The sequence below is a fragment of the Phoca vitulina genome, unplaced genomic scaffold (assembly GCF_004348235.1).
Source record: "Phoca vitulina isolate PV1807 unplaced genomic scaffold, GSC_HSeal_1.0 scaffold13, whole genome shotgun sequence".
In the NCBI taxonomy this organism is placed as follows: domain Eukaryota; kingdom Metazoa; phylum Chordata; class Mammalia; order Carnivora; family Phocidae; genus Phoca; species Phoca vitulina.
Window position 1 is genome coordinate 18,965 of NW_022589716.1, and position 21,530 is coordinate 40,494.

General features: G+C 41.0%; 1 protein-coding gene across 1 annotated transcript in view; it reads right to left on the reverse strand.

Moving 5' to 3' along the window:
* Positions 1-9,944: 9,944 nt before the first annotated feature.
* The window catches only part of LOC116637083 (adhesion G protein-coupled receptor E2-like), a 34,786-nt gene continuing 23,200 nt past the window's right edge, over positions 9,945-21,530 (reverse strand). The window contains exons 11-20 of the mRNA XM_032412281.1: positions 20,304-20,411; positions 19,816-20,039; positions 19,429-19,608; positions 18,112-18,309; positions 17,588-17,823; positions 13,145-13,211; positions 12,645-12,736; positions 11,501-11,669; positions 11,309-11,416; positions 9,945-10,560 (exon numbers count right to left, since the gene is read on the reverse strand). Of these exons, the coding sequence (XP_032268172.1) occupies positions 10,510-10,560; positions 11,309-11,416; positions 11,501-11,669; positions 12,645-12,736; positions 13,145-13,211; positions 17,588-17,823; positions 18,112-18,309; positions 19,429-19,608; positions 19,816-20,039; positions 20,304-20,411 (1,433 nt within the window). The 3' untranslated portion in view covers positions 9,945-10,509. The remainder of the gene's footprint in view (positions 10,561-11,308; positions 11,417-11,500; positions 11,670-12,644; positions 12,737-13,144; positions 13,212-17,587; positions 17,824-18,111; positions 18,310-19,428; positions 19,609-19,815; positions 20,040-20,303; positions 20,412-21,530) is intronic.

Below are 21,530 nucleotides of genomic sequence, written 5' to 3' on the forward strand. Positions count from 1 at the left end.
TTATAATGAGGTATTGGCTCACATGATTATGGAGCTAAGTCCCACAGTCTGCTGTCTCCAAGCTGGAAACCCAGGAAAGACAGTGGTGTAATTTGAAGGCCTGAGACCCTGAGAGCTGATGGTGTATATTGCACTCTGTGTCTGAAGGCCTGAGTACTGGGTGTGTTGAGGGTAGAAGATGGATGTTCCAGTCAAACCATCAGACTGAGTTAATTCAACCTTCCTCCACATTTTTATTTTATTCAGGCCCTCAAGGGATTTGATGATGCCCATCCACATTGGAGAGGGCCTTCTGTTTTACTCAGTCCAACTCAAATACTAATCCCTTCTGGAAACTCCCTTACAGATTCATCCAGAATTCATGTTTAACCAGCTCTCTGGCATCCTGTGACCCAGTCTAGTTGACACATGAAATTAAGCATTTTGGCTAGAATCTATAGCAACAATTTAATTCTGCCATTGTAACATGAGAACTGTTATAGACACTCATAAATGAATGATCATGACTCTGTGTGTGTGTGTGTGTTTTAAAGATTTTATTTATTTATTTGGCAGACACACAGAGAGAGAGGGAACACAAGCAGGGGGAGTGGGAGAGGGAGAAGCAGGCTTCCCACGGAGTAATGAGTCCGATGCAAGGCTCGATCCCAGGACCCTGAGATCATGACCTGAGGTGAAGGCAGGCACTTAACGACTGAGCCACCCAGGTGCCCCGATCATGACTGTGTTTTAATAAAACTTTATTTTTGCACACTGAATTTGAATTTCATGTGATGTTCAGAGGACATGAAATATCATTCTTCTTTTGATTTTTTTCACCTGTTTTAAAATGTAAAGACTATTCTTACCTTGTGGGGTGTACAAAACCAGGTGGTGAGCCAGATTTGGCCCATCGGCTGTAGTTTGCTGACCTATATCCTAGGATGTTCTGGGGAGCTCTTCAACCCACATCAATTTATTCAGGCACTTTTCAAATATGTGATAAGTACTTACTCTTTATGGCATGATACTAAATTGAAAAATTGGAAATGAACAAGCCAGACTTGATTCCCATGTCTGCGAATCCCGAGGATCTGTGCATTAGCTTAGACTCCCATCACAAAATACCATAGACTGGGGGGCTTAAACAACAGAAATTTATTTTCTCTCAATTCTGGAGCCTGGGAAGTCCATGATCTAGGTTTGTCAGTGTTCAATTTTTGGTGAGAGCACTCTTTCTGGCTACCTTCTCACTGTGTGTTCCCATGGCCTTCTCTCCCCACTCACGTGTAAAGTGATAAAAGGCAAACTCTCAGGTGTCTCTTCTTACAAGGGCACTAATCACATCATAAGGGCTCCACTCTCATCTAATTCTAATTATCTCCCACAAACCCCATCACCAAATACCATCACATGGGGAGGGGGCTAGGGATTCAAAATATGAATTGGGTAGAGGTTCACAAACATTTAGTCCACAACAAACTGTAAGGTGGGAAACTAGAAGAAAGGGACATACAGTATAGTAGCTACTGTGGTCTAGGGGACCCTGTGCCTGTGGGGACATGGCAGACGTGGGACAAATCCTGTTTGGGGAGGGCAGGTGGGAAGGAGCAGTAGGGTCAACTGATGGCTGCCTCCCTAGGTTATGGTTTGGGGGGCAGATCTCAGCATTTGTCCCCATATCTTCACTTTTAAAATCTATCAAATTTAGTCTCTTTATAATGGAAATGACTGTATTAATTTTGTTATGAGTCAGTTTTGAATGTTAAGTGAGAAAATAAATCTTAAGTTCTAGTAGGAAAATGAAAGACAAACAAGAGTTAACCGGGGCAATTGGACATAGGTGTTTTCTAGCTCATTTCTCCAGAATTCTGTCATCAAGTTAGAAATCACCATGAGGCAAGGCTCTTAAGTGGGATTCCACTTCTCACACTAGAACTCCAGTACAAGACCACAGCCATCAAAGAGTTAGTGGTAGAGAGGGGCTAAGATTGGAGGTTGAAGAGATCTATCCCTTTCAGTCTCTGCTTTGAGGGGCAGTGGTGAGGAGCTTCCATCACCAGTTGCCCCTTTTCCTGGATCTGACAGTCATTGTATGGATGAGTACACAGGAACTCATTTAGGATTTAGCCCCTTTGTAGAGATCTGGAATCTGAACACCAGAAGTATGTTTTTTTTTTTTTTTATTTTTTATTTTTAAAGATTTTATTTATTTATTTGAGAGAGAGAATGAGATAGAGACAGAGAGAGCATGAGAGGGGGGAGCATCAGAGGGAGAAGCAGACTTCCTGCTGAGCAGGGAGCCCGATGTGGGACTCGATCCCGGGACTCCAGGATCATGACCTGAGCTGAAGGCAGTCGCTTAACCAACTGAGCCACCCAGGCGCCCCCACCAGAAGTATGTTACAATAAGGTTTTGGAAGCTGAAAATTAGGGAGCCCATGTGTTGAGGAACTGGAAGTGTAAAAGTCAGGGGCCAAAAACTGCAACAGCAGAACCTGCAGACTTGGAGTCCTCAGGTCCCAGGGATTACTTTGATATCCATAAGTTGGACGCTTGGGTCCTAGGGATGTGAGCATGTGAGAATGAGTGTCTTGGATATGGAATTTCCTAGGGATTAGGAGGGCAGCTTAGGAAATGAAGTAGAAGCTAGGGCATTGGGAAGGAATAGAGAAATGGAATGCATGGAGGGGACCACTGGGGCCTGCTCTGGACTGAACTAGACCAGTCAGCCTTCCTTTGGGGCAATCTTGAGTGGAAGTATCAAAGGTTGTTGGTGAGATAGGGATAGGGGCCTGGGAAGAACCTGGTGGGAAATTTTGTGAGTGAAAATGGGAAGGTCAAGGATGGTGAGGGGGCCTAATAGGAATTGTGTTGTATTGAGAGAGGCTGGTATAGGGGCCCTGGGGAGGTGCTAGGTGCTGTGTAGGGGCTGAGGAGAAAGTGGAAGCAACAAGGATTTGGAGACAGACTGCATCAGGGGTAAATGCCATCACAGAGAAGGTAAAGGGGATTGATGGGAGAGACTAGGAGAGACAGAGAGGATAGAAGGAACCATGCAGGAATAGAGGGTGGAGGATGCAGGAGGGTGCAGGAGTGGAACCACTCAGGGGGATTGTGGGGATTCAGGATGGTGGGCTGATTAGGTCTGAGGTGGTATAGCAACTGGGGGAATAGGAAGGGATGGAGTGATAAAATGGGGAGATCTGGGGGCTTGAGGAAAAATGAGGAGAACTGGTGGGAGTGGGAGCACTCAGGTACTCTGGGAATTATTGATCTGGCAACCTGGGATGGACAGAAGTCCTATGGTTCTTAGGTGCCTGGAGCCATTAAGTACAAGAAGGGTGAGTGGAGAGGAGCACAAGGAGAAGCTGGAGTGTGTAGTTGTAAACAAAGGGCCCTGGAAGAATGGGAAGGAGTGAAAATTTGGGGGGAAATTAGAGTAATTTTAATATAGGGTTGAGTATTTAGTAGAGACAGGAAGGCTTGAAGTGGTTGGATACCTGATAGGGTTCAGAGTGCCAGGTGAGGGGCTGAGAGGCTGCTGCTGAAATGGGAATATGGGAAAGCATGGAAAGAATGGGCAGGGTTGGGCAGATACATGAGATCAGGGAAAGAAATAGGAGATTGGTGTTTGAATGGAATCGGAATGTTCTCAATGCTCTTTGGCATCAGGGGCAAGGTATTCTAGACTTGGTGGAGTTTACTGGACTAGGGAGATTGAAATGGGAGAGAAAACAGGATGGTGAGGGTATGGGCAATGGTTTGAATAGGGTGGGGGGTTGCAGACTTAGGGAGGACTAGGGAGATAGAGGTAGGAGAGTACAATGATAGCTGCAGGACAGCGTGGGAAGGGTGGTGGAGAAAAGCACTGAGAAGTAGTGAGAAGAGGTGAGAACCTGGGGGATCCAGGTGAAGAGACCTGTCTCAGGACTTCCTCCAAGAAAAGAGAAGAAAAGGGAGCAGCTGTGTACACACCTCTCTTCTCTGCCCCCTTATCCATAATGCCTTTGAGCAACTATTGTTTGGATTATAAATACAACGTTGACTTCTTATTCAGAGAGAAGATAGGATGGTTTTCCAATTTCAAAAGGAATGCAGGAAAAATGCAGAACATTTGGAAAATTTTGAAAAGCATGAAGGAAAACAAAATAAATTAGGAATCCCACACTGAAAAAATCATGGTTGACTTGTGCATTTTTCTCTCTGTCTCCTCTCATTCTTTGGCTTTCTGTCATCCACACCCAGGTGGGTAATACCCTAGGGTCACATTTGTATTTGTTCTACTTAGGGTTTGCAGAGCTTCTTGAATCAATAAATTATGTCTTTCAACAAATTGGGGGAATATTTAGCCTTTAGTTAAATATTTTTCTGCTCCATTTCTCTCCTCTACTTCTTGAATTCCAGATACTGAGAATCCTCAGAGAACTCCAAAAAACATTACTTTAAATTTATAATATATATATTTTAGTTGTGAAATAGATTATTTCTAATTTACTAATTTGTAACTAAAATGAATGGCTATGAATCTTAAATACCCATAAAAGGGCTTATGTTTTTGTATTGGATGACAGTCCTTTGGATGGATTCTTCCGACCCACTGGTGGTCTCAGAACCAATGTCAGGATGACTATGTTAGAGTAGTACTTACAGGGACACCTTAGGGGAAAGAGGAGCAAATGGGAAGCCACAAGAGATTTGGGCCTCAGTGAAATTGCTCTATTTTTTTAAAGACTAATTTTTTAAAGAGCAATTTTAGGTACAGAGCAACATTAACAAGAGGAAGCACTGATTTCCCCATATAGTGTTTGTCCCCACACACGTATACTCCCCCTCTCCATTAATATACATCACTCACAAGAGTGGTGCATTTGTTACAATTGATGTACCTACACTGACACATCATAATCACCCAAAGTCCATAGTTTACATTAGGGTTCACTCTTGGCATTGTGCATTCTATTGCTTGCATAGTTTACACTCTTGCAAATGTAATTCAAAAAACATTCTTGTAAATATCTCCTTATAAGCATAGTAGTGTTTCTCTGAGGTAGATAAAAAGAAGTGGGATTGCTGGGCATGTGGGTATGTAGGTATGTGCATCTTAAATTTTCATTGCTAATACAAATTGCTGAATAAAGTGTTTATATCAATTTACCCTAGTATCATAAGGGAATATCCATTTCATCCTGGTCTACCCCATATTGAACACTGTCCAATTTTGAGGATATTTTTCAATCTAATGCATGACAATATTAGCTTCTATTAACTTCAATACCCTTGTATTTATTAGCAATTAGTTTTTCTTTTTCTGTTAGTTACTTATAAATTTTCTAATATTTTGTGAACCTTTTTATTATTGAATTTTAGAAGTTCTCTGTACATGATAGATATTAGTCTTGTATGAACATTGAACATAATTTATCTGGTCTTCAGGCTTTGTTCATGTTGCCTTTTATCATCCTGAAACTATTGTTTAAGTAGTAAAGCTTATCTTTTTTTCCCCAAGGCTTTTGGCTTTTGGTTAAAAGGATGTTATTGATGAAGGTTTTTTTCTTTTTTTTTCCTTTTTTCACTTTTCTTTTTTTTAATTTAAATTCAATTAGCCAACATATAGTACATCATTAGTTTTTGAGGTAGTGTTCAATGATATTGATGAAGTTTGTTTTATTTATTTATTTAATTTTATATTTTATTTTATCATGTTATGTTATGTCACCATACAGTACAACATTAGTTTTTGATGTAGTGTTCCATGATTCATTGTTTGTGTATAACACGCAATGCTCCACTCAATACATGCCCTCCTTAATACCTATCACTGGGCTAACCCATCCTCTACCCCCTTCCCCTCTAAAACACTCAGTTTGATTCCCGGAGTCCATAGTCTCTCATGGTTCTTCTCCCCCTCTGATCCCCACCTCCTCATTTTTCCCTTCCTTCTCCTAATATTCTCCATGCTATTCCTTATGCTCCACAAATAAGTGGAACCATATGATAATTGACTTTCTCTGCTTGACTTATTTCACTTAGCATAATCTCCTCCAGTTCCATCTATGTTGATGCAAAAGTTGGGTATTCATCCTCTCTGATGGCTGAGTAATATTCCATTGTATATATGGACTACAGCTTCTTTATGTATTCATCTGTTGAAGGGTATCTCGGCTCTTTCCACAGTTTAGCTACTGTGGACATTGCTGCTATGAACACTGGGGTGCATGTGGTCCTTCTTTTCACTACATCTGTATTTTTGGGATAAATGCCCAGTAGTGTAATTGCTGGGTCATATGGTAGCTCTATTTTTAATTTGTTGAAGAACCTCCACACTGTTTTCCAAAGTGGCTGTAACAACTTGCATTCCCACCAACAGTGTGATGAAGTTTTAAATTGTGACCTGTATGTATTTTCTTTGAAATTTCCTGTACATCCATAATAGTGTCTGGTTTTCCCAATAGAACAGGATTTCTCAACTTTGGGGGTAAGAGAAGAGAATATGAAATTTCCTATTAACAGCTACTTTGTCTTTACACCTTATATGTTGCTGTAGAAATTTTCCTGTTTCTAATGGACAATAGGAAAACACCTGTTTTTAGCAACTATATAATGTAGGGGAGTTCCAGCAGTTTCTAAAGCTCTGAGGTGAGGTGGGGAAGGTGGGGGCTGGATATTTCTTTGTGTCTGGGGCTGTCCTGTGCATTGTACAATGGTGAGCAGAATCTCTTTCCTTCACTCACTAAATGTCAGTACGTACCTCTCCAGCCATGAAACCAAAGATGTCTCCAGAAATTGCCAAATGTTCCCTGGGGCAAAAGTGTCCCCAAGGTGAGAACTATTGCACTAGACCCTTTGAAATGTGAAGGAGGGTTATTTAAAACTCCCCCTCTGCTAGTTTTAAGTCTAGTTCTGTCGACTTCTGTATGGGTTATTTTACTTATTTTTGCTTGTGTTTTTATTTTTTTATTTTATTATGCTATGTTAGTCACCACACAGTACATCATTAGTTTTTTGCTTGTGTTTAATAACTTTTGATTTGATGCTGGACAGTGTGTGTAAAACAGCAGACATTGAGGTATAGGCTATTTATTACTGGAAATAGGCACACCTGTTCTTCTGCTAGGCTATTTTTGAGGGAGCTTGAGTCTAATCAGGAGTCTTTGCACTCTGGGCTTCAATTTATTCTGGTGTTACCTTGTTATCCTGTGCTTAGTGTGGGGCTGCTTTGCCAGAAGTTTTTTTTTCTCATTGTTCCACCTTCAGCTGTAGACCTTCCCTGTGTGGCTGCATCTAAGAGGTCTCTCCACATTCTTGCCACTCCCTCAAGAGTTTCTATACTCTCATAATTGTCCACACTCAGGCCTGAGTAATTCATTCAGAAATGTAGGTTCTCTTTAAGCATTTCTATGGCATGCCGATCACTTCTTTTTGTCCTTTGCCATAGGTCAGCCAGTGCTCTTGACGGTCTCTCTGTGGATGATCCCGTCTTCCCTTAGACATTAGGCTACTTTGTTGTCCTTACCTCTCCTTGCTTAGAGGTTCAAGAAAATGAATGATTTTGCAGTTTATGTGGATTTTTTCTTACTGTTAGGTTGAAGGCAATATTTGTTTCCATTTTTTATTTTCTAGGCAGAAGTGGAGATTCCCTCTATTTTCTTATATTTTAATAACTTTGTTTTATTTATTTATTTTTTTACTTTGTTTTATTTTTAATTTTTGATTTTAAATCCGTCACCATTAGTCATGCAAATTCATAGCTTTAGAAAAGATCCATTCATGGGGGACCTGGGTGGCTCAGTTGATTAAGTGGCCGACTTTTTTTTTTTATTATTATGTTATGTTAATCACCATACATTATATCATAAGTCGCCGACTCTTGATTTCAGTTCAGGTCATGATCTCAGGGGTTGTGGGATCAAACCCTGAATAAGGCTCTGAGCTCAGTGCAGATTCTGCTTGTCCCTCTCCCTCTGCACCCCCCCCCCCCGGCTTGTGGGCTTTCTCTCTCTCTCTCAAATAAATAAATAGAATCTTAAAAAAAAGATCCATTCACAAAGTTTTGTGCAGAGGAAAAAGCATTTTATCTGGACATCTAGGAATTTATGAGAGTATATATCTTTAATGAATTAATAACTAATTAATATATTTATCTACTTTTCTGACACCTTTTATTTACCATTTTAAACATTGAGAATTTGGAAAAAAGGTACAATAAACACTCATATACTCTCCATCAAGAGTCAACAATTGTTAACATAGTGCCACATTAAAACACCTTTCTCAACTTATTGCCACACATGGATTAAATTTTCTTGCTAAAACATATGATAATGCGTGGTAGACATCATGACACTTCATCCTTCAATACTTCCTCGACAAATATTTGAGAATTCAAGGAATGTTCTCTACATAACCACAATACTATCATTATACCCAAGAAAATTAGCAACAATTTCATAATTACTTTCAATGTCTGCTACATATTCAAATTATCCTAATTGCCTCCAAAATGTCATGGATAGTTGTGTATCTGAACAAGAGTCCCACTAAAATTGACACTGAATTTGTTTGTTATGTCACTTTCATTTCTTTTAATTCAGAGCAGCCTCTAGTCACTTTTATTTTTTCTAAATTTTATTATGTTATGTTAGTCACCATACAGTACATCATTAGTTTTTGATGTAGTGTTCCATGATTCATTGTTTTTGTATAACACCCAGTGCTCTAGTCACTTTTAAAAATGATATTGATTTTAGACGAGGGCAGGCCAATTGTCTTGTTGAATGCCCATGTTCAGGATTTGCCTGATGGTTTCCTCATGATGTCGTTTAAATTGTTTTGTCCCCTGTATTTCAAAATATTGATAGGTCTAAAAGGACAGACATCAGCAAGCTTCTTCTATAAAGGGCCAGGTAGCAAACATTTTTGGCTTTGTGGCCTTACAGCTTCTGTCACAACTCAACTCTGACATTGTAGCATGAAAGCAGCCATAGGTAATCCATCAATGAATGGGTGTGGCTGTGTTCCAATAAAACTTTATTAACAAAAACAGGAAAATCCCTGGATTTGGACTGCATGCTATACTTTGCCAACCCACAGCCTAAAGATTGGATTAGATTTCAGTTAGACTGATTTGTTAATAATTCTTTATTTACTAAAAATGGGATGTTGTAATTTCATGACATATCAGGAGATACATAAAGTCAGTTTGCCCACCACTGATGATATTAAATTTCATCATTAGTTTCAGATGGTGGTGTCAGATCTCCATGTCGCAAATGTATACTTTGTCCCTTGTAATTAATTGGTAGTCTGTGAGGTGATTCTTTGGCACTGTGGTCCCAGCCTGTTCTCCAAAGCCTTTTACTCAGTGCTCGTAGTGGCCATTTATGGGATATTAAAAGAATCATGCTCTTCTAATTCTGTTGTATTTTCTACACCTATTAGATGATCTTTTAAAGTATCAGTATGGACTCATGGATATGCTTATTTAAAACATTATAATCATGTACAGTCATTTTCCTTGATGTTCAAATTGATACAGAATTGGTCAGAGGGAGCCCTCAGGGAGTTTCTTGTAGATGTAACTGCTCTGGATTTAGATCTTGCTTAGACTGCGTGAGGGTGAAATAATGTTATCTATAAATACATCTCACAAAATGTGCAGTAGCCATATACACCTTTTTCCACAACTCAACTTATAAAACATAAAGATGCAGAAACTCTAGTCCCATAGCTCTGATTTTACTCTGATGAAACTTTTCCCCCCACTTTTAAATTCTGTGAAATCAGGAATTGGATCTTCTTGATCTCTTCCCAGTACATATTTTTGTATTTTTTTTAAGATTTTATTTATTTATTCATGAGAGATAGAGAGAGAGAGAAGCAGAGGGAGAAGCAGGCCCCCAAGGACCAGGGAGCTCAATGCGGGACTCGATCCCAGGACCCTGGGATCATGACCTGAGCCGAAGGCAGACGCTTAACCATCTGAGCCACCCAGACACCCCCCAGTACATATTTTTGAAATGAATAAATTAGTAAGTCTTTAGAAATGGAGAGTGAAGAAGTTGAGGCATGTATATATGTATGAAGACCAACTGGTCTACTTTGCCTGTAACCAAAATGTTTTCTGGGATGTAATACTTTAATACTATACTAATACTAATAAAACCAGGAAAGTCTTGAGAAACTGTGATTTGTTGTTTATACTACATGCAGGTATGTGAATATTACTTTCCTCTCTGATGCTATTTTAGGAAAGTCCTTTGAGGCTGGTTTTCCTTGTTATGTATCATCAACCTGAGGAAGAATTTTTGTAGATGAGGCTTCTGGGGTATTGGGTCATAGCTCCTGATTATACTGGGAGTGAGATGAGAATGTTGTATGCACCAGAAAACCAAAAGTCTCCAGCAACTGAATGTCAAACATTTACTGCTTACTTTCTCCCACAGTGGTGCCAAGAAGAGTTATTTGTAATAAACATGAAAAAGCATTTTTTAATACTCTTTGCCCAAAGGATGGCAGAGAGTGTTTTCTTCATTTCCTAAGAGACAAGTTCGTCAGGTTTAGCTCTTCATTATAATTCTCCTAAGAAGGAAGGTGCAAACATGATTTTGTGTTAGAAGGTGCAAGATGTGTACACAGAAAAGTACAAAATATTGTCAAGAGAAGCCTAAGAAGAGAAAGGTTTTGTAAACCTGAACATACAAATGCTAGCTACAATTCACATTGCCAGAATCTCTCCTCTGCCTTCTGTGATTCTCTAGTGAGGTTTTGCAGTGTTTGTGTATTTGGAAATACTAGGAATGATTGCAGACTTTGAAAAGTCTCCAATCCAACTTAATACTTATGTTACTTTCCTTTTATGACTATATATACACGTATTTATTGTTCATCATATACAGGGATGGCATGGAATGACTAGGGATAAAGGATGTGCGGTGACTGTGCAGCTTGTGCATCAGTGCTACAGATCATTATTCCTGATTACTTGGTTGATCACAGCATTGTTCTCTGCTTATGAGTATTTTGTATCTTGTCCCTAAGTACAATTAAAAAGGGGTTGCACCCATGTCACACAAAGTGGGTGCTCTACAATTGTGGAGAAAGAGGACAGTCATATGCAAGGGTCAACGAGAGCATAGAAAGTGAGTGAAAGTATAGGAAGACCTCCTTTCAAGACAGGGAAGTGCCTTCAGGTGAGTTCAGGTGAAAACCAAGGGTGAGCCATCCTAGGGCATCAACTGCTATATACCCAGGTTGTTCAATGAGATAGGTATGAGCTTCTCAAGAGGACTGGTTAGTGAAGTGCTCTGGGAGCAGTGCATAATCTTACCACGCTGTGTTTGAAGGCATCAGACATGGTCCCACTTGAGAGAGTATACTTCTCAGACTCGGCTTTGGTTTCCCTGACCCTGAACCATTTCTTGTATTGTTCCCGGACCTGCAGAGGCAAAGCATGCTTGGGTCAGCTCACTGAAGGGAGTAAGGATGGTGGGAGGACCAGGTGGAAGTCAGGCAGTGGTACCTGTTGGCTGAGGAGGCAGTACACCAGAAAGATGAAGACGCCCTGCAGGCTGTTGATGATGGTGAAGAGGTAAGCCATGACATGGGCAGCTGGACCCACCTGCAGGATGCCCAGGCACCATGTGCAGCCCAAGATGAGCAGCTGAGCTGTGGCTTTAAATGTCAGCATCCTGGGTAGGAGGAGAAAGGACGTCATGATGCACCCAGAGCAACACAACCAAGGCTGGTTTCATGTCCACTCCATGGATGCTTCTGACTGAGTTGTGATCAACTTTGATCTTTATTGTCAATGATTCCCTAAAGAGAACCACTATTTGGGTCCAGGATGGCATTTTGACTAGGACTGAGGATAATGGTGACACTTGAGAATGTGAGTTTCAAAAAGATCATGATGTTTCATGAAGATCCCGAATTTGTTCAGCTGACATTACTGAGAATGTTCTGTGCACCGGGCTCTAGGCTGGGGCTAGGGCATTCAAAACAACAAAGACAAAACTTCTGTTTTTACAGACCTTAAAGTCTAGTGGAAAGACAAGAACAAATGATCACTTATAACATTTGCGAAGTGAGGTACTTCTTTCCATCCAGGGCTGTTCCTTTCCTCACCCTCTCCATGAACTGAACCAGGCATGCTTTGCCCAGAATAGAGGCCATTAATTCTGTGCAAAGTTGAGGAAAGCAGAGGACATCCCCAAACTCTTAGATGATGTGATATGTGGATGTTGAAGCTGAGTTCACCAGGTGCAAGGGAAGGGGAAGGCAGAGGGCAGAGCATGCATGAAGGCATGGACATGATGGGGTATGCTGGTTCTGGAAACTGTTGTGTGATTTCCCGAGTGTGTTATAAGTATGTGAATGTTCTCGGGACCTTTTTCATAGGGCCATGGTAGCAATCCCTGCTTATCAGAATGAAGCCCATTCTCTCTGCAGCTGAAGCAGTTTGTTGTTGGGGTTGTTCATGGGTGGAATGTTTTTGGCATGGGTGTCAGCAGCAAACCACAGAATCTGAGCTGGCTGCCAAGGAGGGTGGCTGCACCTCTCTCTTCCAGGCCCCCCAGGAGCACCGTGAAGAGACACTAGAGCCTTGGAGGCGTGCGGATAATGTTCTGTGTAGGGGGTGGTGTGCACCTGTGACCCATCCTCACCTTGTGTTCTGGAGGGTGGACACATCTTTGTTGACGGAGGAGAGCTTGGTTTTCACAATCCAGAAGGTCATCAGAAAGAAAGCCAAATTAATCTGCAGAAAACCCACAGGTATATTAACTACACTCCACATCTGGCAAACCTTCGTCCTAGCTCATCCAGCTCCTAACCTGGCAGGGAAGAAGCTTTTGTGTTTTCTAACAGTCCTAGAAAAGCAAACCAAACACCCAGTAACTCAGGCCCATGTTTGCCCTGTAACATCGGTAACCACTTCAATTCAGTTTGCATGGGAATTCCAAATTTTAGCACTGAAAGTACCACGTCTCAGGAAACACCTTAGTCCTGGTTTTACAATGGGAATTTTCACCTCCTGGGAGCCCCTCATCAGTCCTGGGCCAACTGGAATGACTGCTTACCCTGCCTGTCACCCTCCTGATATACCTGGTCTTTGAATAACCCTCAGCTGGGCAGGCGGGTTGCTCTGATGTCATCCATTACTCACGGAGAAAATTGTGCAGATAGGGCCAAGGAAGGTCCATATGAATCCTTTGTCTTTGTGGAGCCAGCATCTTAGAGAGAGATGGGAAGAGATTAAAGAAAATATTGGCTTTCATAGACAAAGGACTGATAAATAAACATACCCCTCCCCTCCTAATGTTTCCTTCTGCCTTCATCATTATTATCATTTTTTTTTGTTAAAACATTTAACATACCCTCCTAGTAAATTTTAAGTATAGAATACACTATTGTTAGCTATATGCACTATGTAATATAGATCTCCTAAACTTATTTATTTTGCAGAACTACAACTTTGTATATGCCTTTGATGGTGGCAGTGGTTTCATGGGTATTAGCCCCAAACTCATCAGGTTTTGTACATTAATTACATATGGTATTTTACATGTCAATCACACCTTACTCAAGTGGTCTTTAAAAAAAGATAAGTTTCTTTCAAAAAGCTCTTCTATGTCTTGGCCCCCAGATATGCTGGCAGAAATGAATATAATTTTTAAAAAGAAAATAACAGTATTGATCAGTAAATTAATTTATGGGTTTTTTTGGATAAGTATTGAGTGTCTCCTCTGTGTCAGGATCTGTGCTTGGCTCTGAAGACCCAGTTGGGATTAGGGTAGAGTGGTCTCTGTCCTCAGGGAGACACAGATGAAGTTGGTGGATCAACAATTAGACAATAGACAAAGTCAAGATGATGAATTTTATGACCAAGTATGAGGAGCTTTGAGGATATGTAGCTGGATCCATAACCTAATCCAGGGTATAGGAGATCCAGATAGTTGGGAAGGGTTTCCCTGAAAGAACTGAATTGTGTTTAAGCTGAAATATGAGTGATGAGTGGGTGTAGACAGGTGAAAGTTTTGGACCATCCAAGAAGTGAGTGAAAAAACCCAAATGAAACAAAACAGTGAGCCTGTCCCAGCAGTAAGGCTCACGTGCATTACATAACTTATTCCTCATGAGGACACAGGTATTCACACACTCACAGGTCAGGCATCTCAAGGCCACACTGAGAGCAATGACAGAGATGGACTTTATCCCCAGGGAGGGGAGCTGTGAGTGAGGTGGGAGGTGTGAGGACTGGGGAGAAGGTCAGAAGGACCCAGCAGGAAGCATCAAAGGGAAGCTTCAAAGGTAGGCATTGGCAAAGCAGGCGGCTGCCGCCTGCTCTTATAAGTGGGTTTTACGGGAACACACACTCATTCCCTCCCAAATTGTCTGTGGCTCTGTTTGTGCTCTGAGGACAGAGCTGAGTAGTTGCCGCAGAGACCATAAGACCAACAAAGTTGGAAATATTGATTATCTGGCCCTTTATGGAAAAAGTTCATTGACCTTTATGCTCAACTCCTTAGGGAGGCCAGCTGGCCAGGGCTCCCTGTTGCAGCTGAGTAACTCATGTCATCAGGATAGGCCCATGGTGTGAGCGCCAGACTGGAAGTGACCCCCGCTCCGCCACCAACCAGCTGTGTGACTTTGGCCATGTTAGTTAATCTCCTTGTTCCTCATCTGTAATATGGCCCAATACTAGTTTCTACTGCACAGGTTGTTGGGGGGATGATTTGAGCTGACACGTGAAAAATATTTAGAACAGTGATTGTACATCAGAAGTGATTTCTAAATCTTAGCTGTGGTTACAGTTATTTTGACATCCAAATGACCCTTTGTTTCTTTTAAAATTGGGATAGAGAAAGAGTTTACACAAATTAATGCCATCTATTCATTTCAGTTTTGCTTTCTGGAAGATTTAAAACTGTCCCCTCAATTGATGCAATGAATACTATATTAATATATATTTGCTAATACATATGATGCTATTTATATTACAGACTATAGTCACTAATACAATATAGTTATTAACATAATATACACTTAATATTTAAAATAATTAAATCTAAAATATTAAGAAGTAACCTCATTTATCTTAACTAGATTAATTTGTAATTATTAAACATCATCAATATTATATTAGTGTATAGTTATTAACATAATGCACTTTATTATTTAAATAGATAATTATTAACATACATTATAATTAACATTTAAAAAACCCACAGCGAATATCATCCTCAATGGGGAAAAGCTGAGAGCCTTTCCCTTAAGATCAGGAACATGTCAAGGATGCCCATTCTCACCACTGTTGTTCAACATAGTACTAGAAGTCCTAGCAACAGCAATCAGACAACAAAAAGAAATAAAAGGTATTCAAATTGGCAAAGAAGAAGTCAAACTCTCTCTTTTCGCAGATAACATGATACTTTATGTGGAAAACCCAAAAGACTCCACCCCCAAATTACTAGAACTCATCCAGCAATTCAGTAATGTGGCAGGATACAAAATCAATGCACAGAAATCAGTTGCTTTCTTATACACTAACAACACAACTGTAGAAAGAGAAATTAGAGAAATGACTCCATTTACAATAGCACCAAAAACCATAAGATACCTCGGAATAAACCTAACCAAAGGGGTAAAGGATCTATACTCTAGGAACTACAAAACACTCATGAAAGAAATTGAAGAAGACACAAAAAGATGGAAAAATATTCCATGCTCATGGATCAGAAGAATAAACATTGTTAAAATGTCTATGCTACCCAGAGCAATCTATACCTTCAATGCCATCCTGATCAAAATTCCAATGACAGTTTTCAAAGTGCTGGAACAAACAATCCTAAAATTTGTATGGAATCAGAAAAGACCCCAAATCGCCAAGGAAATATTGAAAAAGAAAAACAAAGCTGGGGGCATCACGTTGCCCGATTTCAAGCTATATTACAAAGCTGTGATCACCAAGACAGTATGGTCCTGGCACAAAAACAGACATACAGACCAATGTAACAGAATAGAGAACCCAGATATGGACCCTCAACTCTATGGTCAAAAAATCTTTGACAAAGCAGGAAAAAACATGCAATGGAAAAAAGACAGTCTCTTCAATAAATGGTGCTGGGAAAATTGGACAGCCACATGCAGAAGAATGAAACTCGACCATTCTCCAACACCATTCACAAAGATAAACTCAAAGTGGATGAAAGACCTCAGTGTGAGACAGGAATCCATCAAAATCCTAGAGGAGAACATAGGCAGTAACCCCTTTGACATCGGCCACAGCAACTTCTTTCAAGATACATCTCCAAAAGCTAGTGAAACAAAAGCAAAAATGAACTTTTGGGACTTCATGAAGATAAAAAGCTTCTGCACAGCAAAGGAAACAGTCAACAAAACAAAGAGGCAACCCACAGAATGGGAGAAGATATTTGCAAAGGACACTACAGATAAAGGGCTGGTATCCAAAATCTATAAAGAACTTCTCAAACTCAACACCCAAAAAACAAATAATCAAGTCAAAAAGTGGGCAGAAGATATGAAAAGACACTTCTCTGAAGAAGACATACAAATGGCTAACAGACACATGAAAAAATGTTCATCGTCATTAGCCATCAGGGAAATCCAAATCAAAACCACACTGAGATACCACCTTATACCAGTTAGAATGGCCAAAATGGACAGGGAAAGAAACAACAAATGTTGGAAAGGATGTGGAGAAAGGGGAACCCTCTTACACTGTTGGTGGGAATGCAAGTTGGTACAGCCACTTTGGAAAACAGTGTGGAGGTTCCTCAAAAATTTAAAAATAGAGCTACCCTATGACCCAGCAATTGCACTCCTGGGTATTGACCCCAAAGACACAGATGTAGTGAAAAGAAGGGCCATATGCACCCCAATGTTCATAGCAGCAATGTCCGCAATAGCCAAACTGTGGAAAGAGTCAAGATGCCCTTCAACAGATGAATGGATAAAGAAGATGTGGTCCATATATACAATGGAATATTACTCAGCCATCAGAAAAGATGAATACCCAACTTTTACATCAACATGGATGGGACTGGAGGAGATTATACTAAGTGAAATAAGTCAAGCAGAGAAAGTCAATTATCACATGGTTTCACTTATTTGTGGAACATAAGGAATAACATGGAGGACATTAGGAGAAGGAAGGGAAAAATGCGGGGGGGGGAATTGGAGGGAGAGATGAACCATGAGAGACTATGGACCTGAGAAACAAACAGGGTTTTAGAGGGGAAGGGGGAGGGGGGATTGGTTGGCCTGGTGATGGGTATTAAGGAGGGCACGTACTGCATGGAGCACTGGGTGTTATACGAAAAAAATGGATCGTGGATCACTACATCAAGAACTAATGATGTATTGTATGGTGACTAACATAACATAATAAAATTAAAAAAAACCAGTTATATCTTAATGACTTAAAAACAATTACTTCAATGAATACAATCTTCCACCGGGTAGATGTCCTTGGAGTGGTCACTGACCTTTTCTCTGCCTATCATGATCTGGTGGAATTAAATAACTTGGTTCTATGATGGCCATAGTCATGCTGGAGAAGATAAGGACAGTGGGAAATTGCATTTACCGGGTGGGTGTTCCATAAAGGTGAGGCCTGGATGCAGCAGAAATGGCCACAATTATAGCCGGGACTCCATAGCCCACGGGGACCATGAGCTTCTTCATGACCCTGCTCACACTGGAGTAGTTGACCACCGTCAGGTTGCGTGCAGTGAGGAAGAGATTCAGACCCTCCAGCAGCATCCAGGTGAAGGACGCCAGGTAGAGATAGTGTAGGGCACCCGCAATGATGGCGCACAGCACCTGGGGGAGGAGAAAGGTGTCACCAGGAGGGATTGTCAGGGAGGAGGGTGGCCCCAGGACCTTTCCCATACTTTGCCATTGAAGAGAACTCTCATGTATATGGTCGAGTTGTCAGGAGAGGGTTTGTCTCCTAATGTCTTCCATTCATTAGTCAATGTGAAATAGGCTACCTACCCCTCTAACCTCCCTGGACCCGAGGCCATTTTATTAAGGTATCAGTGCAGCATGGCTCCATGAACTGAGCACCCCTGGGACAGGGCAGGGGCTCCTCTGTGACATTGTCAGTACCTTGATCTCGGTCCGGTTGATGGCCGTGAGGAAGAGCAGGTGGGCCAGGAAGAGGCAGATTGAGAGCTGCAGGTGGATCGAGGTGCTGATGTTCTGGATGGTTTTGCACAGCAGGAAGGTGAGGGCTGCCAGGAGGAGGCACAGCAGAGAGAGGCCCAGCCCCAAGTAGGTGATCACAGCCAGCACAGGATCCTCCTCCTGCGATCCAGCAAAAAGAAGCAAAAAGGACATCACAGTCACATTTTCCTACCCTGGGGTAATTTAAAAATCTTCTATTTAAAAATTTTTTATTTTATTTTTATTTTTGCTGTAGCCAAATCAGGAAAGAAGGATGCAGGTAAATTTGTTATGTTATTTGGCAAATTCCTCCAGGTTCAGAATGCTAGAATGGAAATCTGAACTGATTAACTCAGACCTTGGAAGAATTGAGGGGTAAGAGAGTCCTTACTTAAGACAGAGCCCAGGAACTCACAAGGGTTTATTTTGCTTTACAAATCACCTAAGTAAGTCTTTGATGTGGTGATCCAGAGGAAGTAACCAGCTCACCTAGCCAGTGGAACAGGCAAACATAGTTCTTAATGCACCTGTACTCACTGGCTTTCTTGGCCCCTTTGACCTCTGCCACCACCAAATCTTCCTTTCTACAGCCCCTGAGAGCCACTTTCTACAGCCTTCTTGTCCTGAAGACCCCTGTGTTAAGCAGAAATCTAATTTGTCAATAATAGGTGTACACACACTTTCTTCTGGATTCTCAGTTAAATGCCATTTTAGGTGCTGCTCTGAAAGGATTTTGCAGATGGAATTCAGATCCTAGTCTTTAAGAGAGGGAGTCTGTTGTAGGTGGGCCTGGCCTAATCAAGTTAGCTTTAAAAGCTCTGGGCTCTTGGAGAAAATGATTCAAAGTGTGAGAGCGTTTGCAGTGAGGGAGCTCCTCCTGCTGGCCTCTGGATAGAAATGCTGACACACTGTGTGAGGGCTGCTAGAGAAGGAATGCAGGCAGCCCCTAGTTCGCTGAGCAAGGTTCCCTGCTCACAGCTAGCTAAAAAGTGGAACCCCAGTCCTATGACTGCAAGGAAATGAATCCTGCCAGCAACCAGGGAGCTCACAGGAGGAAACTGAGCTGCAGAAGAGAATGCAGATCTGGCTGATTTCAGGCTTGTAAGACCCAGAACAGCAACTCAGCACCACCATACCCGAGCTGACCCAAAGAAACCACAAGATATAAATTTCTGTTTTTTTTTTTTTAAAGCCCCTACATGTGGGGAAATATATTACAGAGCAATAAGTATGGAATCCAGCCCCTCGCAGGGCTCTCACCTGCACATCGTAGTGGGCCATGAGGACTGCAAAGCTGCTGAGGTGGGTGCACTGGCAGGTGGTGCTGGTGTCTCCAGTGGCCACCATCCTGCAGCCTGCGGTGGACCAATGACCATATCCATCCGGAGTGTGATCCCAGAAGACGCAGAACACCTTTTGCATTGGCCCACGGGTCACTGACTGTAGAAACAGAGTGTAGGTGGAAGCTGGTTGTTCCAGTGCTCAGAAATGCTTATCCAAAGCTGGCTTGCAAAAGGCTTTCTTTGGGGAATGATGCAGCCATGGGGGAGCCCCCAAGAACCTCAATCAAGACTGAGCTGAGCAGCGAGGCTGTGCCCAAGACCCAGGCTCCTTCCACACCCACAGTCCCATCTCACCAGCACTCACATGGTGGGAAAAGATGAAGGTGATAGGGGAGCTGAGGTTCTGGGTGTCCCTGTTGCTCATAAAGGCAGAGATGACGTGTGAGAGCAGGACAGAGGAGACTCCTCGCAGCACGCCCTTGTGTGCCCCATGCAGAACTGCCTGCCTCTCAGGCTCCAGGACCAGGCGGGCCTCAGCCAGCAACTTGCCCATCCCCGGTGTGGAGACAAGGCCCACCACAGAAGGACCTGCAGGAAGAGGCCAATTGGATAATTGGTTGATACCTTGGAGTTCATTGGAAGAGGCCAATTGGATAATTGGTTGATACCTTGGAGTTAATTGGAAGAGGCCAATGGCCAATTGGTTGATACCTTGGAGTTCCCACAGGGTCCCTTCCTCCTCAGAGAGACTCTTTGTGCCTCCACTAAACCCCCCCTTTCGCTTTAATCTTCAGTTCCCCATTTGTCACATCCTTGGGCATCTTGTGACCTTCCCCCCATCTCAGCCAGTACCTGAGTCATCAGATTCGTGCACCACATCCCAGTTCAGCAGCATCTTCACCTGACTCTGACTCAAGATGACATTTCTATCTCCTTGCTCCCGCACCTTCAGGGACAGGTCTATAAGATGTCAGAGTTGTATAAGGGAGTTAGATTAGTATTTGTGGCTGTAGTGGTTGATATAATACCATTTTATGTGTGTATATATGATGTATGTATAAAAATATTTTATACACTACTTAAATCTATAATATAAATACTTTATATATAATATAAATTTATACAAAAGCCATATATAATATATAATATAATACCGAATATTATATATTATATAATTTATAGAATGCACACATAATATAATATATGCATATAACATATGCATGTTCTAGATCTATATATTATATATTAATAATAGTATTATTTGGCACACATAATAACAATATTGCACATATTTGGTATACATAATAATTTTATATATGTATATAATTTGAATTTATCAAGGGTTATAAGAGAATATTATAAGCAATTATTCAACAGTAGGTTAGATGAAATGAGGAAATTCCTAAACAGTCACAAACTACTGAAACTGACTTTTTTTTCAATTAAGTTCAATTAGCCAATATATAGTAAATCATTAGTAAAACTGACTTTAGAAGAAACAGAAAATTAGGACAGACTTGCAATAGGTAAAGACATTGAATCGTTTATCAAAAGCTTCCCCAAACGAAAAGCCCACACCAGATGGAGTTGTTGCTGAATTCTATCATCCATTTAAAAGACTAATCCTTTGTAAACTTCTCCATTAAATAAAATAAAATAATGTAAAATAATATAGAAAGGAATACTACCTAAATAATTCTATGAGGCCACCATTACCCTGTAAACAAAACCAGATAAAGATCTCACAAGAAAAAAAAAAACTATAGACCAATCTCTTATGAACATAGATGTCAAAATAGTCAATAAAATATAAGGAATAATTTTATCCAAGGATGCTCAAGACTTGTACACAGAAAACTGTATTCATGGATAGGAGAATCAATATTGTTATGATGACAATGGTCCCTGCAGAGATGTACAGATTCAGTGCAATCCTTATCAGGATTCCAAAGCAATTTTAGTTATTTAATTTTTTGCAGAAATGGAAAAGCTCATCCTAAAATCCACAGGGCATTGCATATACCCAAATAATATCTTGAAGATGAAAAAAAATTGGAGTACTTAACTTCCTAATTTCAA